At 43.8% G+C, this 17,391-nt stretch overlaps 1 protein-coding gene across 42 annotated transcripts in view; it reads left to right on the top strand.

The window, feature by feature from the left end:
• The window catches only part of camk2b1 (calcium/calmodulin-dependent protein kinase (CaM kinase) II beta 1), a 100,591-nt gene that overhangs the window by 66,870 nt on the left and 16,330 nt on the right, over positions 1-17,391 (top strand). For 8 of the 42 annotated variants that reach the window (XM_061730573.1, XM_061730568.1, XM_061730565.1 and 5 more), the window contains 5 exons: positions 1,070-1,138; positions 4,553-4,597; positions 8,894-8,942; positions 15,084-15,173; positions 17,163-17,306. In XM_061730573.1, coding sequence (XP_061586557.1) covers positions 1,070-1,138; positions 4,553-4,597; positions 8,894-8,942; positions 15,084-15,173; positions 17,163-17,306 — 397 coding nt within the window. The remainder of the gene's footprint in view (positions 1-1,069; positions 1,139-4,552; positions 4,598-8,893; positions 8,943-15,083; positions 15,174-17,162; positions 17,307-17,391) is intronic. The other 34 variants (XM_061730598.1, XM_061730596.1, XM_061730593.1 and 31 more) reach the window with 8 other exon arrangements.

Genomic DNA, 17,391 nt, shown 5'->3' with positions numbered 1-17,391 from the left:
CATATGCCGCCGAAGGTGATTCTGTCTCCTCAGCTGCACACCCTGCAGATCCAATATCCTCCGCAGTCCCCCGATCGTCTCTTGGGCCGCCACAGAGCCAGCCTGAATGCATTTAATATGCATCATCTTGTATCCGTGACGCCATATCTGTCCAACTGCTCCTGGAGAAACATCGCTATATAGAGGAGATCTGCTTTCCGTCTGAGCAACCATAAAGTCCTCAGGCGTCTTTGTGAAACTAATGGTGATACCACCTACATAGCTTAAAGACAGGACTCTCTCCCGGTGTCTTAAACCCAGGTCAAAGTAAAACTGTAACTAAACTAAACAAGTAGGTCATGTTTGCTTCCAAAATTACAAAATTACCACAAAAAATTCCAAGTGAATTCACTACGCTTCCATAGATAAGCATTCTTGTCAGCTAAATCGCACCTTCTGAGGGCCAGAAGTGCTCTAAGACGCGCTCATGCTGATGAGCTTGAAATCATGAGATGAAACAGACTCGTGTGACATCTACAGTAAAAGTGATGGATTCACTTCTCTCCCAGGATTCACCTCCATTGAGTCTGTCATTTCAGGTTATGGGTTTTTAAACATTATGTTGATTTAATGCAGGACCTTTATCAACTATAAAAGACTGGCTTTGCTTTCATGTGCTCTCTTCAAAAGATCACCTCATCAAGCCTCATCAACGTGATTTTTCAAGGCCAAAAGGCACAAAAGGTTGCTATGTGTCCATGCACGTCCTCCACGACTCCCTGCAACCTTCTGGGCTTCAAGCATATCCGATATGCAGCTACCTTTGTCTTGGTATACTCTCGAGGTCATTTTATTACAGGGTTATTTTAAACCTTAAAATAGAAACTACAACAAAAAGCATCTAAATAAAAGATAAATTGGCTCTGGGATGTTTGTAAGCTCTCGAAGTTCAGTGATGGTTTTCATGAGGAAAGGAACACAGGGAAGCATCGGCACATGAAGGCTTGCATGAACAGACACTCCTGCTGTTGTTAATATCTCTCCGTCTCCTCCTCTCCTCTCCCTTCCTCTCTTCTCCTCTCCTGCACAGCCGCAGACAAACAGCACCAAAAACAGCATAGTCACCAGCCCCAAAGGAAACATCCCTTCACCTGCTCTGGTATTTACCTCCCACCTCCCCGTCACCTGTGTGTATGTGTGTGTGTGTGTGTCCCTGAATACCTTCCTCCGACCCCTCCCCTCCGATCCTCTCACCTGTTTCTGTTTTCCGTTACCTGTCGGATGTGGTTGATCTCTGCCGAATGGTTGCGACGGCCGCAGCAACCGCTCGGCTCTTGCACCAGCAGGTGGGGATGCTGTGCGGCTCACGCCCACGTAGGTGTCATGCCGCTGTGCCATCTTCTCCGTCAGTATAAGTTTGTCAGAGAGGGAACAGACACAGAAACGACTGTCGGGATGGTCCATCCCCTTTTTCCTGAGCCGAAACGCTAGGTTTATCCTTTTAAAAAGAGCAAGTTTAACGGTGATGGGGAGGGTTTATTAGCTTAAAAATAAATCCCTTTTGAAGAGGAAAGGTGTTCCCAGGACTTCCCACCCGGAGGATATGGCCACGAGCCCTCAGGCAGTCTGGAAGCATCACACCTTCATAAAACAAACACATGTAGTTGTTTCATCACTGAAACAGTCTGAACGTTGGAGAATCGTTGCTATTTTCAGCATCTTTTGGCTCAATCCATCCACACTGTTCAGAAACCAGGCTCCAGCTGGCACTTCAGCACCACCTTAGATGGGTTAACAATATTCCTATTGATGTTTATGTTGAGAAAGATGACAGAAAGAACTTTGATACCGGCATTTTGGAGATTAATTGTCATTTTTATTCCAGCCGTGAGCTACATTTGCAAAGTGGTAAGACCGTAGTGTCGTCACAAAATCTCCTGTTCAACATGTTTATTATGAAGTCACATCTGATTTCATTGTCTGTGGTTCTGAGGACGGAGCGCATGTTCCCGGGTTTATGTCTCCTCACTCTGAGACCAAGCTTTTACTCATATACCTTTATGGTAGCGTCCGTGAAAGATGATATTTATTTAAGTCTTTGCAACATAAACGTCTCCAAAGCTGTTTTTTCTTCGTATATGTGACTAGTGTGTAAAAACATCTACCACATTCTGTCGTCTCTCTTTGTCTGTGAATGTTGTCAATTTTTAGCCCAAATTTTCTTAGCCCAGAGGCTCGTAGAAAAAGGTTCCAATAGGGCTGGGCGATTTTGGACAAAAATAAAATCCAGATTTTTTTCTCTGAAAACCCGATTTTCGATTTTGATTTCGATCTTTTGGTAAAACTAGAAAAGACAATGGAATAAATTGTTTCAAATATTTTATCTTTATTTTTAAAGTTTTTTTAAATGTCCCTACTGGTAATTAAGTGCAATACTGTAAATCCTCCTTGAGTTTAGTAAAGTGACAACATTTACAATTTTCTTGACCAAACAAAGATGACTAGACGAGCTCTGTCTGTAATGCAGCCAGCTGCAAAAAAGGAGAATCGATTTTCCGATTTTCCTTTTTTTAAAATCGATTGTGATTAATAAATCCGATTTAGATTTAAAATCGATTAATCGCACAGCCCTAGGTCCCAAAAACAGGAGTGGGCCACGTGCGTCCTTCTGGGGAGGAGCTCAGCTCTGCGGCCGTATTTTTAGTTCATAGTGGAAACCCGAAAGCGAAGGAGCTCCTGAATGAGGTTTTCTTACTCTTCAGCTCTACGTGGTGCCATTTATGTACGCGAAGCCGGGGGCCACATTCAGTCATAAATCAGCGGCAACTGATATCCAGATGCCTCCCTCATGACCTCAGCGCCCGGGACGTGCAACACAGCTGAGGATTTAATAAGAATCTATAACATCGTCTGGTCTCACGGGGAAACAGAGCAACATTTGCAGCTATATGAGCACATGTTTGCAGCTGTGTGTGTGTGTGTGTGTGTGGTTAACTTTAGCACTCCACTTGGCACATGTGCAGGCATTTCTTCCAGGAGAGTTTCGTGGGCGGGTTTCGCTCTCGTCCTCGGGAGTCTTTGTGCAGACTGAAGCACGGAGCAGGAGAGGATGAGAGCAGAGAGGCGGGGGGCAGCTGTGATCCGTGTTCACGAGCACGGACCCGAGTTTCCTAACCTGCACATATCCTTAAACATATTTATGTGAGCTATCTAAATTATTTTGCTCCATAATAAGGCCAATAATCCACCCCCCCCCCATTTTGCTACTGTGTTCTCACACATCATCATCTCCCAAGTTGTCATCAGTGCCTGTTGCCCATCGAGACGGTTGCCTTGACAACACCGCAAGCATCACCAGAGAGACAGCTGATGATTGGCCGTCACAGAGGTGTCATTTCCTGGGGGGAGAGGGGTGCGGAAAAGGATACGGGTGCGTGTGGGTGGGTGGGGGTGCTGACGGGTTGTGATTTACTGTGGATCGAGTGAAGGATATGAGGAGATTGTGGACAGCTGTAGAAAAGGGAGGAAATATCGGCATGTTCTTTTCAGGTATTGGGAATTAGATCCTGTTTAGATGAGAAGGAAACGCCGAGGGCTTGGGGTCACAACGCTCAGGAAGCGGCGCTGGAGAGGAGCCACTAATTGTGTTAACTGTGTAAATGTAGAAACCATAACTGCAGCCAGAAACTACGAGGTGAAACAAGAAAAATGTCTTCCTCCGCATTTTATTCTACTATTTATATACGACGGCCTCAAAGCTTCGGCTGAAGTGAAAGAGTCAACATCCATTTCTTTGATAAAGGGATCGTGAGGGGGTGCGAGCATCCGCCCGGTCCTGATCACATCCTCTGCTGAGACGAGTGTGAAAGAACAGCCAGACCCGTTTTCAACACGGTGGGCAACACAGTTTTCTCGCAGGTCCCGCCGAGACACGGCGAGGCGTCACGGCCCGTGTTCATCTGCTCACTCTGCACGTCGTATGAGCCGCCTTAAAAGCCACTCTTACGGAGGAAAAATCCCATAAAAAGTCAGAATTAATTGTCTTGGATGGATTGAATGTGTAGCTGTGTGTTTGTGTGTGTATTGTTGGATGTTGTTGGGAGCATAGAAGTGTTTTCATGACCCACGTAGGTTTAGGTCGGGGTAAGTGTGATGGTCGGGGTCACGGCGAGGGTCTGGATTCTCAGAGGCTAACGAGAGGTTTACGTGTTGTGTAATGTGCTCAGTTCAAAGGCTCAGCGCTCTCTGTTCAGTGTGTGTGTGTGTGTGTGTGTGTGTGTACTTTTGTGTGTGTGGACCCGGTGTCAGCTGGGAACAGAACTGACTCCAAATTACAGTTTTTACTCATCCGCCCACTCCATCACTCTGTCGGAGGGTTCTGAGCCCTTGTCTCTACCAGCCTCAGCAAGCATTTACTCTTCATCCAACATTCATGCCTCTCTTCCTCTTCTTCCCTTTTTTTTGAGCTTGGTTCTGTACTATCTACATTTATGTCAAATTCTGTTTGCTTTCTTTCCCTCTCTTTCTCTCTTTTCTTCCATCTTTTCTTCCGCCTCCACTCCTCTTCCTCCAGGAACCTCAGACAACTGTCATCCATAACCCAGTGGACGGGACAAAGGTATACTCCTTCCCCCAGTCCTCCATCCCTCTCTGTCATTCTCCTCCTCTTCCGTATCTTCTCCCGTTCCTCGAACATGCATCTGTGTGGGTGCACCGCTGCAGTGACTGTGGATGTGCTGTTTATGTGTGTGTTTTGGTACTTATCGGACTGTCCCCGTCCCCGCTAGGCGTCCTCTCCAGCTCCGGGAGGCGCCTCGCTCCTGCACACCTGCCCTCGGTACAAATCGCCTCCGCAGGTGCAGTTATTGATACGATGAAGAGTTTGAAAACTACATGACAGTTTGGGTCCTGAGCCAAACCTGGAGTCGCCGTGGCGACGGGGGAAACCCCGCCACGGTTCAGCGGTCCAGCAGCAAGACTGAGCGTTCATCCATCTGGCTGTCATGTCTTTCAGAAGGTTCACTCTGTTCTTCCTCCTCCGTCAGCATCCTCTTCAGTCTCCTTGTTAGGTCTCGTTAGGAATGTTTCACACATCAGCACAACAAGTCGTCTGGGGGTTCAACAAGCCTCCAACTCGAGGTTTTACTGAACCTGCATCCACTCAGGCAGAGCTGCTGCTTCCACGGCAGCTTCAGTAGACGACCAGTTAATGTTCGGAGGGGACGTCTCCACGGAGATCGGCACACCCATCATTTTCTTGTACCTGAAAACACAAGTTTCCCTCACAAGGCCAGTAGTGATAAACGTAAACAGGTGAGAGATGAAACCTGCACGTGGAACTTAGGTCTTAAAACGGGGTAAACGACGCGTGACACTAAAAACACTAAAAACCAGACTTCACATGGGTGAGTATTTATCCTATATGCAAGACCTGGCAAGGAGATTTTTTAAAAGTAGTTTTTTTCCTTTCTCTTTTCATGTATAAACCCAAAACTCCTACGATAGAAACGATATGTTAAGAATGGAATTCATTTCCTATTAAGGTGGAATAAAATAAGCTTAAATCCCATAGAAATTACTCTGTCATGATGCTCAACCTCAGTTTACTCGTTAACTTGTTCTTTACAGCCTTCACGTGGAACTTTATGGTTTATTGCAGTTTAAGCTCTGTGTCCTCGCAGCGCTCCTCAGTATTGATCGGCCATCACAAACGTGATTAACACGACAGGCGTGGGAGACCCTTCACCACAGAGCGCCAGACTTATCAGCTAAAACTACATTTGCTTCATGATAAATATGGTTTAAAAAAACAACAAAGATATTAATCCTTGAAAATGGTTCCGCGGCAGACTGACGGATGTCCGTGTAAGGGGGCATTCGTTACACTGATCTGATTCAGAGAGGAAATGGTTCACTAAACTGGGTATTTTCTTTAAATGTGTGTTTTTGTGGGCTGTTCTTTAAAAAAATCCAGTTTCCTTTATTCAATCAGTAATGCTTATTATTAATGATAATTAAACATCATTTAGTGATTCCACGAAGTTACTTGCTATTCAAAGAGAATTTTGATTTAGAAAGCATTTATTTCTACATTTCATGATATTTTGCGCCGCGTAGCCACGTTTGAAGTACCGTATTTTGCGGACCATTAGCACCGTATAAGCCGTACCATATAAGCTGCAATATCAATGACCGGGTCTATTTTCATACATAAGACTCACCAGATTATAAGGCGCATGATAAAACATATAAAGCAAAGCAAAACAGTTTAGTATGTCAAACTTTATGCAACTTGTTCACAATAACTCAGAATATCGTTCAGTTGTAACTAAAACAGAAAAATACTTTCACATTTTAAATCATTCGTCTTCCACGAATCCACCAATAAAAAGTGGAGGAGGTAAACGTCCTGTTCTCTGACTGGTTCATCGTTGCCAGCCATACCGGACACCTGAAGTTAGTGTGAGGTTGGAACAACGTTGTATTCCAACGTGCATAATTTGATTATGATTAATTATTAATTCATTATGATGTACATCTGAAAATTGGGTTTACTCTAAAAACATTGATGTCTAATTACAGTAAGGTAACGTTGACTAGATGTTGGATGATGCTTGCTCGCAGCGCTACCTAATTAGTTATCTAACGATGTCGGACGTTACAACCTGTATCCAACCAAGGACCGACTTTAATGTGTCAACGGTCCGACCGTCAATAAAGTAGAGCGACTTTATCGCTACCAAAGTCACTAAAACTGCACTATTTCTGAGCACAGTGTATTTCATAAAACTGGATCGAGGTCAGTAAGAACAATAATTCATACATAAGGCGCCCCGGATTATAGGTGCACTGCTGATTTTGAAAAAATTAAAGATTTTAAGTGCCTTATAGTGCAGAAAATACGGTAGTTAGTGAGAACAGGTAAACACCGTATTTACTGATGACACATTGACCTGCGTGACTTCCTCACAGGCGTGACCAGGATTTTCTTTTGCGTAAAAGCCTTTGTGCTCTCGTAGTTTGTCTGTGAAGAGTTGTGAGCTGCACCAAAGTGTAATATAACTTTAGCAGAGTAGACGATGTACATGAAGGCATGAACCAGCAAACGGCGAACTTAAAGTGGCATCCTGCACCTCCAGAAGGGCTGAATCACTTATTCCATCTGAACACTTGGAGTTGGCCGAACCGTGAGGCCACTGTTGCTCTTAGAACGAACCACTGGGAGAATAAGTGTCATTCAGACGGATAATATCGTACAAGAGCTCGCCTGTAATGCAGCTGCGGGACTCAATGAATCAAGAGCAAAGTGTCCCAAACAAACGTCACCAAAGTGTGATTCACACTGAAGTGACGAAGGGTGTAATCACCCTTCTGCTGTGTCTGGTAGCTGAACGCGCTCGCTGCAGTTTCCTGTCCTCAGGTCTCCGGCAGCTCTGAAGACTGTTCTCTGCTTTGGGCTCGTGACCCTCGTGCTGCACATGTGCGGCTGTAACGAGGTCACATCGTCTCCCAGCACCCCAGTACGTGCAGGGGAATACAGACTCATTTAATCTGCTAATTGGAAATCAGAAACCTCTCCTCTGGCGAAGGCGTTTGAAGAGAACGAGGAAGAGACGGGCAGATGGGTCCGAACACGGCGGCTCCCTACTCGGGACGACGGCCCATCACCCCGTGAGGATCCTTTCTGCCGGCCTCTGTCTTCAAGTACACTCAGTTTGGGCCGGACACCCCGGGTGATCCAGCCACGCCCCATGTTCATCGGGCTCCGAGTTCCTGCCCTACATGTGTCTCGAGGGAGAGCTTGTGATTGGACGGTGGTGGCCTGCTGTCTATGCAAATACAGGCTTTCAGCGCGACAACAGTCCAAAATATTAAGATCTATTTGATCTAAATTTGATCTAGATAGCAATGTATTTCCAGTTTCGGTTGAAGCAGTGGTAATCTTTCAGCGCTCTTTTCTTCGTGTGTGTGTGATCTTTTTTTTTTTTTTTTTTTTTTTGGGTTGTTTTGGTTTTTTGCACAAAGTAACAAAGTATCAACTAGCGCTCTGGGGGGGTATTGCACCGTGGCGAAATGGAGTGACGGAGAACTCCGAAGGGTTCACGACGCCGTCACCGCAACAGCGTAGGATCTGCGTTGGTTTAACACAGAACCTTAAGTAAGCCTTTAGGAGGCAAAGTGAAGCTTTGAATCCCTCCGAAGGTCTTACTGTAAACCACTTCTTGAAGAAAACCCCACAAAAAAGGGATATTTGCACCCGACAAACGGTAACTTAGCCGCCTGAAAAACATCTATTTGTTTTGCTGATGCTCCGTGTTTATTCTCATGACGGATCCGCAGCTTTGACGCAACTTCACAGCTGCTTCGTTTCATGGTTGCTGCAGATGAAACAAGGAGGTTTTCTGTTTTCTGAGTAAAAAAAAAAAAAAAAGAATCAGTATGTCTGTCCTCTGAGGGGAAACCCCCCCCCCTTCTACGTTGGATGATCTCAGGAACATTCACCCTTAAGAATGGGTCCAGAAGAGCCCCAAATCACTTCTCCATCCACTCTCCTCGTCTAACCACATCACCGATGTCGGCTTCCTGGAGGAGGAGGAGGAGGAGGATGAGGAGGTTTCAGGTCGAGTGTAAACAAGTCCAACATGGACTTCTGGGTTTGGACATTTGACGTTAAGGTTGGAAAACTTAACACGCAAGCAGCACCGAACAATATTTCCGTCTTTGCTTAGAAGTTGTTTGATCGAGCCGCCGTTATGAAGTTATCTGCTTTGGTTTTGTGAACACATGGCATGGAAACGTAGGGATGTGTCCCCTGCTGGATTTGACCCCCCTGTGGTGCGTGTCGTTGTGTGTATCCAGCACAGGCCTGCAGCCGGCTGTGCTCACGTGCTGACTGTGTATCTCTGTTCTCCAGGAATCGTCGGACAGCAGCAACACCACCGTGGAGGATGAAGACGTGAAAGGTAGGTTGAGAACACGCACGTCCAACGAGCATCACGTGAAACTGACTGCACGCTTGGCCAGGAAGTGGCGGGGCGTTGTCTCACCGTCTCTCTGTGTGCATTTGGTTGTTCAGCTTGGTGGGTTTGGTTCAGAGGAAGCTGTTCTCCGCAGAGCTGTTGTACACCCAGGAAGCCGTTGGTTAAAGAGCATTTAAAATGTCTTGTCCTCCACTTCGCTTGAGCTTCCCTCGCTGATGAAACTGAAGTATCCCCAGCGTCGGGGCCGGGTGCACTTTTATGCCAGAGCTGTCTTGCAAATGGCATTGACTTCCACGTAAAGTTGCTTTCGTCAACGAACCTTTATCACCTGAGAAAAAAGAGACAAGACGCAACGAAAATGCTGGTCATGTAACGATAACGATAAATAAAATGTAAACTACAATATAAAAACTCTGTTAAAATGTGTCTTCATTTTCGTTGACCAAAACAAGACGAAATGTTCTAACAAAGATCCTTAATCTCCATTTTTTTCAGTAGTTTCCTCTGGTTTTGGGTGCGCAGCTGCATGTTAGAGGCTGATGCCGTTAACGCAGAGCTCTAGGTTCACGTCAATTAAAAACAAAGATAAATAGAGAAAGGGGCCGATGGCCGGCCACGTGGGGATCTTCTCTGGGGCTGGGAGAAGAAGAAGAGACCATCTTTGGATACACTTTCCTACATAGACGTGGAAAAGAAATGTGTCGTGGAAAAAGAAAAAGATGGGGAGAAATGCGGAAAAATAAATATGTTGTAAACTCAAATTAGAGCGTCTTCTGTATCTGGAATGAATGTATTCTTGAGTCTATAAGGTAACAATAATATAATAATAAGATAACCTTGTTTGAATTGTAAAATGGGTTTGGCTAAATACAATCTTTGACTAAAACTAGACTAAAATGGTCCTGGACAATTCTGACTAAAATAAGACTTTTAGTCGACTGAAACTTGACACGACTAAAAGGAGTATGAACATGACTAAAACTAATAGAGTAAAATGATACAGTAGCTTGACCGAAAGACTACACTAAAACTAAAATTGAAACAGGCTGACAAAAATAACACTACTTCCACAAAAGGGAAAGTAGCCTAATTACTTTATGTTTATCTTAATTTATTCGTCTGATTAGAAGCCCTGCAGCTCATATGTGTTCAGGAATAAGAACATCAGATGAAGTCAGATACTTTGTGGTTGATGAAAGCATGATCGTTCTCTGGTCTCTGTGCAGCCGCCGTGTGACAGCTGACCTCCTACCGCCCCCCGGTGGAGCCTGGCTGCATCGCTGTGTTTCCATTCACGCTAGGGACCAGTTTTAGAGAGATTGCTTGCGAGTCTGAGAAGTGAGTTTGTGACAAAATGAACCCTGTAATGCTGCTGTGGTTAATCCTTCTCAGAGTATCAGGAGTCTCAGTAATGAGGAACCCACACCTTTAGAAATACCAGCCTGCCAGTGTGAGCACCCGGCTTGTAGATGTGTGTACTTGTACAGTGTGTTACTGGTGGCTGAGCAGAGCCCAATAACTTCACCAACGGCTTTTGTTTCATGCCTGATTCTGGTTTTCCGCTGTTCATGTGACTGAATTTTATCTTTATGCATATTCATACGCATCTTGGGAAGTGAAGAAGGTGCCGTTTCTGCTTATCCACACAGCCGCCACATTTCCCGGCTGACTACAGTGTGTTTTAAATGAGGTCATGAATGTGTGATTTCAGTGCCGAGCATCCCGAGCAGAATGTGCTGCCTACTTTCCTCCTCCTCCTCCTTTCTTAGAGGATTTTACCAGAATGTCACGAATCCCCTAGCAACGACAACACAGCCGTCGTGAAGCTCTCCGGGAAAGAAGTGACAGCTTTTGGAAAGAAAACTTCAGCTATGAAGCAGAACAGCTTGTTTTATTCTTCGTTAAAGCTCTCGTTCTGATTTTAGAATCTCTAATAAATGTTATGGAGGAACTTTCAGGAGAGACAAACCTGGTTTTGAAATCCCCCTTATTGCATAATTTTTTAGTTAAAAACATACAAGTGCTCATTTCCAGTGATTTCTGTGTAAGGGAGGGTGTTTCCTGCAGAAGTTAATCCGACAAGGCTGAGTAGTTGAGATGCAACCGTGAGCAGGTTGCAAGATCCCAACCGCAGTGTCTCTGCAGAGTTAATAGGTAGGAGATGTGAGCGCCTGCAGACGTGGCCACAGCAGCGAGGCTGAAATAAAGCTCCCACTGGGTATTTGTCAAAATAAAGAGGACATATCTATCAAACTCTTTGTGGGGAAATAAAAGCATGGACTCTTCATTGGGCTGAGTGATGGGCCTGTGTCGGTAATCTTTGGGCCAAGCTATCATTTTAGTTTTTATTAGTTTTAGTCACGTTCATACTCCTTTTAGTCGTGTCGAGTTTCAGTCGACTAAAAGTCTGAGCATTTTAGTCTTATTTAAGTAAGAATTGTCCTGGACCATTTTAGTCTAGTTTTAGTGAAATATTGTATTTAGCCAAACCCATTTTACAATTCAAACAAGGTTATCTTATTATTATATTATTGTTACCTTATAGACTCAAGAATACATTCATCCACGAAAATGAAGACACATTTTAGCAGAGTTTTTATTTTGTAATTTACATTTTAGTCTTGTTTTTATCCGTCTACGATATTGCATTATATATTTAATTATCGTTATCGTCACATGACCAGCATTTTCGTTGCGTCTCGTCTCGTTTTCCTCAGGTGACAAAGGTTCGTTGACGATGATATTTAGTCATAATTTTCGTTGACGAAAGCAACTTTAGTTCATACTAGTCATTATGCGTGAGCTGGTTTGATAAATTCATGTTAAGGATGGATTTAAAATGATTTCCTGCTGCAGTTTCTGGGAAGCTTTTCCTTCAATCAGCACAACGTGAAGAGGCTAAAGCTGATGATCTTTAGTTAGCACAATGCTCCATCCAAATGTGCTGAAGACCTCACAGGTGACAAGTGAAAACGCTGTTTCTCACCCACAAGATCGTTTATTCTATGTGATATTGTGCTTTTTGTATGAAAACATACTGTAATGAAGCATTGCTTTCACAAAGATTGACCGGGCAGCCACTTCCAAATAAATGATAGATATTGCCTTCATTCGAGGTCTTTGTGGGCAGCTCTGTTGGTTTCACTTGGACTGTGGACAATCGTAGTTCTCTTAGCTGCTCTTATAAGGCTTTTTTATGGCTCCTACTTCGGAGTCGAAAATAGAAATGTGGAGCCACGCCATCGCAAAAACCTGTCACGGTTCATGAAAGGTTAACCGAGTAAACGGCAGTTCTCAACATTAGAGCTGCAGGAACAAGCCCCCAGCTGAGGAGCCCAGCGTTTACGGAGCCCACCACTGGCTAGCCATTACATTACTTCAGCATTTATAACTGCGGGGGGGAATGGATCCAGAGAAAAGGCTCAGGAAGGTTTCTGCAGTCTCCATAATTCAATTCAATGTATTTGTATAGCGTCAAATCATAACAAAGGTCGTCTCATGACGCTTCACAACACGCAAAACAGAGATAAAAGTGATCAGATATCACACATCATAAAACAAAAAACACAAACATCAGAAAACATCAGCATCGGAGAAACAGAAGAACAGCATAACATCCAGAAAACACAGTAACATCAGGCTAGCTGACTCTTAACATAAGATTTTTCGTAGAGGAAGGTTTTAAACCTACTCTTAAAGGCAGAGAGTGTGTCCGCCTCTCGGACCAAGACTGGAAGATTATTCCAGAGGTTACGGGCCTGAAATTTGAAGGCTCTGCCTCCCATGCTGCTTTTGGAGACTGTAAGAATAATCTAGCAGGATAGTAGGGGACTCTGAGTTCTTGGAGGTAGGATGGAGCCTGACCATTCATGGCTTTACAGGTGAGGAGGAGGACTTTAAATTATTTTCTAGCTTTTTTCTGGGAGCCAGTGTAAGGAGGCTAATATTGGGGTGATATGGTCTCTTTTCCCAGTTCTTGTTAGCACACGAGCGGCGGCATTCTGTCCTAGCTGGAGAGACTTTAGCGTCTTGCTAGTACAGCCTGATAACAAGGAGTTACAGTAATCTAACCTTGAGGTGACAAATGCATGTACTATTTTTTTCAGCATCTTTCTGTGACAGGATGTGTCTGATTTTGGCAATATGACGTGGATGAAAATAACCACCAATAAGCCCTTAAAATGCACAGGAAGACTCCCCGCCTCCCACGTTGGAGCTCCATCACCCCGCCCCTCCGGGGGACCTTGTGTTGGAAGTCAGACCTAAAGGGGGAGAGGGGTGGGGGGGCCTAAATTTAGCCCCACTGGCAGGGAAGGGAGATGGAGCACCCGGAGGGGCGTTAATAGAGACAGCTCTACTAGCGCCACCAATGGATGGCATTCGCCCGGCGTGACACTTTTACGACCATAAAATACGAACTTGACAGCCCAGAGGAGACTCGGAGCGTCAGGTGAGTACAGGAGGAAATGCAGTGGAGCATTTGGTTGGTTGGTGCGGGCTGTGTAGCGGCGGCCCGTGTTGGCAGGTCAGCGCCGGACAGCTGGTCGGAAACCCGACACCTGAGGTGGCTTTTGGAGAATCTGTGCTCATATCTGGAGTCCTACCGTCCACGCTGCCGCCACGATCTGCTGCGTAGCGTTAAAGTGCTGATTTACGTTTCTGTCGTTTTCTATTAGTTATAATTCGCTTTGAATCGACTGCGTGTCTGGGAATGAGTTTGTTCAATTAGGTGGCAGCGGTTTCACTTCCTTCTCATCTGCCGCCGATGTTTAGAGGATGTTTAGTTTCTGTCCTTATTCTTGTTTTTTACAACATTCTCTCTCACTAGGGCTGTTCGATTAATCGATTTTAAATCGGAATCGTGATTATGTAATTAGAACGATGTTAAAACGTGAAACTCGTAAAATCGATTTTTCACTTTTTTTTTTTTTTTATACCTTGTCTGCACACATATTAATGATTGATACCATATTAATGATCGATGGAAATACCTCTCAATACCTGCGACAAGTGCCCCATCGGAGAGGCTCTTTAGTGTAGGAGGGGGCGTTGTAACTTGTAACATGCCACCGGGCATCCCTCAAGCCAGATGCGGTAGACCGGCTTGTGTTCCTTGCAAAAAACTTGCAAATGTGAATAGCAAATGTAATGACTGACATTACACACCTCTACCTCCTTCATGGGTTGCATTATTATTTAGCATGCAAAGACCCAGTTTAGTTTAATTAGAAAATGTCTTGTTTTATTTAATTGGAAATATAACTTACTGTATGTTTGCAAGTGCTGATTTGCTGATTTTTTTTTTTTTCAGAGATAAAACTTTATATTTTTTTAAACTTTTTTCAACTTGTTGAGTTTTGCACTCTATTCATTAATTTTTGGTTTAATAAGAGCAAAGTTTGCCCAATGGGGCAAATGTTCAATAAAAAAACAGCATATTTGAAATAATTTCTTTGCCTTTTGTCAATTCACAAAATAATCGTAATCGTAATCGAAAATCGGATTTTGAGAGAAAAAAATCGAGATTTTATTTTTGGGCAAAATCGAACAGCCCTATCTCTCACCATGGATTAACTTTTTATTTCTTGTTCGAGCTAATTAAGCACAAATGTGAGTTTCCCCGACTCGCTCCCGTTTCCATGATCATCATAAATCCATCGTTCGGTCACCGGTGGAAGCTGACGTCTGTGTCTGAGTGAAGCTTCACTTGCAGCAGCAGTAGCTCCTCTGATCTGTTGCTCTGATATCCAGCTTCTTCAGCATCTGAGTCTTTGTATTGATGAAGAAAGGCCAGGCTGGTTCTCAGCTGAGAGTGTGGGGCCCATGCTCACACCATCTTCTCTCTCTCCGCCTGCTTCTTTGTCTACTATCAAATAGACTTCAGGAATCCCTATTTTAATAAAAGCCTGCTTATTTAAGATGAAGACTAAGCTCTAATTTATCAGAGGGAGAAAAGGACTGAGCTCCCCGCTGTGAGTTCATCAGTGTTCATCCATCACCACAGATCATTTCGCTCTGTGACTTTTTCTGTTGTGTGTTTTTTTTTTTTTTAATGTGGTTTTGTTGGTCAGCTCTTGAAATGCTTGTGTTTGGTTCTGTGTGTGTTTCCGCGCCTGTTGTCAGGGAAGAGTTTAGACAGCAGCTCGCTCAAGGCGCAGTCCAGCACCAGCTCCCAGCCCGAGAGCCTCCAGAGCTCCTCAGCCGCCGTGCACTGTGAGTCTACACGGCCCCCGACGCCGCCTGCAACGCGCCCTCACCCGTACGCTAACCCTAACGCAGTTCATCTCTCTGTTTTTTTACTCTTCGGTTGCTGCATGCATTCAAAACCTTTTTTTTTTAACAAAATTTTTTATTGAAGTGCAAAATGTATATCAAAACAAACGTTTTCCACATATATATATACATATATATAAATCCCCTCAAACAATCAAACACAAAAAAATCAAACTGATAAAGTGCAGTAAAGTAAAATTAAAAAGGCAGGATCAGCAAATCACATCGCCATTGTTATTCAGTTAGTGTTTTCCATTTCGTCGGTAAAGAAAGAGATAAAGGAGTCCCAAATTACCACAAACTCTGTCTGTTTACCTTTGACAATACAAGTCAACCTCTCCAGTCCAAGACCTGTCAACAGCTCCTTCTTCCATAATCCAAGTGATGATGGTTCAACATTTTTCCAATGTAGTGCAATCATTCTTCTTGCATGGAGAAGTCCAAAATCAGTCATTTTCGATTGCTTTGTTGTTTTGATAGTGTCTTTGGGGTATATTCCAAGTATGCAGATTGTTGGCCTCAAAGGAATATTACATTTTGTCATCCATGATAAACATTTGACTACATTTTCCCATGAGCAGTGAATCAAATTTCCCTTTTCAGAGCAACACAACACAAACATCTGGAATGTTAGGGAAAAATGGTGAAGCTTAACCAGGGTTATGTAAAACCTCATTAACCATGTATGCTGCAGCAATTTAAATCTTGTGTTATTGAATTATTTTGGGCCTTTAAACATGCCAATCCCCAATCCCTCTCACTTATCTCATCTTGTATGTCCGTTTTCCAAGCATTTCATCTATCTGATGCTGATTCTATTGAATATTTAGCAAAAAGGTTATAGAATCTAGATATGTGTTTCTTACCATCCAAATTATTAAGCACAGTTTTCTCAATAACTGACAGCGGGGGTGTAAAAGAGGTGATGGAATATAATCCAAATTTGTGACCTCTGAAGGACTGTATAAGTCAACTGATTTAAATCCTTAATCTCCCCAGGTTGTCCAGCCAGAACAGATGATAGATGACACTTATTTATGATTCTGATGAGGTTTATATTTATGAGGAAGTTTATGGTTTCTACAAATGAGAAGGAAATGACAATGACTGATCAAATAGACAATGAAAGGCGAGCAATCTAACAGCGCAGAAATCCAATGTAAACAAAATGGAATAAACCAAGATGGTGTAAGAATGATCAAAATGGCGGTCTCTTAACCACAACAGTGAATTAGAAAGAAAATACAAATCTTGTGCTCAATTCTCGCCAAATGCAAAAAAAAAAACATTCTCGCCAAATGCAGTAAATTCCAATTGTCCCTGAAAGCACGAGTGGATATGGAGAAATAACCGTGAATTTCAGAATTCCGACGCTCCCTAAATATTTTAATGACAAAAACAGCAATGAAACGGCTAAATTAGATGCAATTAATAACAATTACCCTTTCACAGTGGTACTAATAATGAGTATAACATCGGAAACACTTGAAAAAGAAAAATCCTGAGTCTGTAAACTAGTAAATCAAAATAACCTTGTAAACAGGTGGTGTGGGCATGATTGTCTTACATTTTGATGCTATAAAGCGCATGCATTGAAAACATAATCCCTGATGTGTCCCGATTTATGGGCTGAGAAGTCCTTATTTATATATCTGCCTCTTGCTCAGCTGTGTGATGCATTCACTGACAACATAAAACGTGAAGAAATGATGAAACATGAAGCTGATCTGATTGCTGCACGCACACATGGTGTTTACTGCTGCTCATGGTCGTAGACCTCATGGTCTGCTTTCTAACATTTTAAGCACAAATCTTTAATATTAACTTCATAATTTTGTAGTGACATTGTTTTTGGAGAATGATCCGCGCTGTTTCACCCTGAACGCGCCTCGGTGTTGTCGTCTAAGTGCCGTGTCCTCCCAAACTCAGCTGCCACAAAGTTCGGTGACCTGCTGAGTTCGGTGCGCAGGGCCTCAGTACCCGTCACCGACGGAGACGGGAGATCCAGCACTCCACCTCCCGCCGCCCTGTCCGCCCCCTCCCCTCCACACACCCCTGTCGCCCCCATGCAGAGTAAGTAGTCCAGCAGCAGGAACGATGAACTCACATTCATACTAACATGCAGGCAGTTAACATGCAGACCTGCCGCTGACCGGAC

This window comes from Cololabis saira, chromosome 9 (assembly GCF_033807715.1).
Source record: "Cololabis saira isolate AMF1-May2022 chromosome 9, fColSai1.1, whole genome shotgun sequence".
In the NCBI taxonomy this organism is placed as follows: Eukaryota; Metazoa; Chordata; class Actinopteri; order Beloniformes; family Belonidae; genus Cololabis; species Cololabis saira.
Note: the sequence above shows the minus strand (reverse complement) of the source record. Positions and strands in the feature narration are given on the sequence as shown.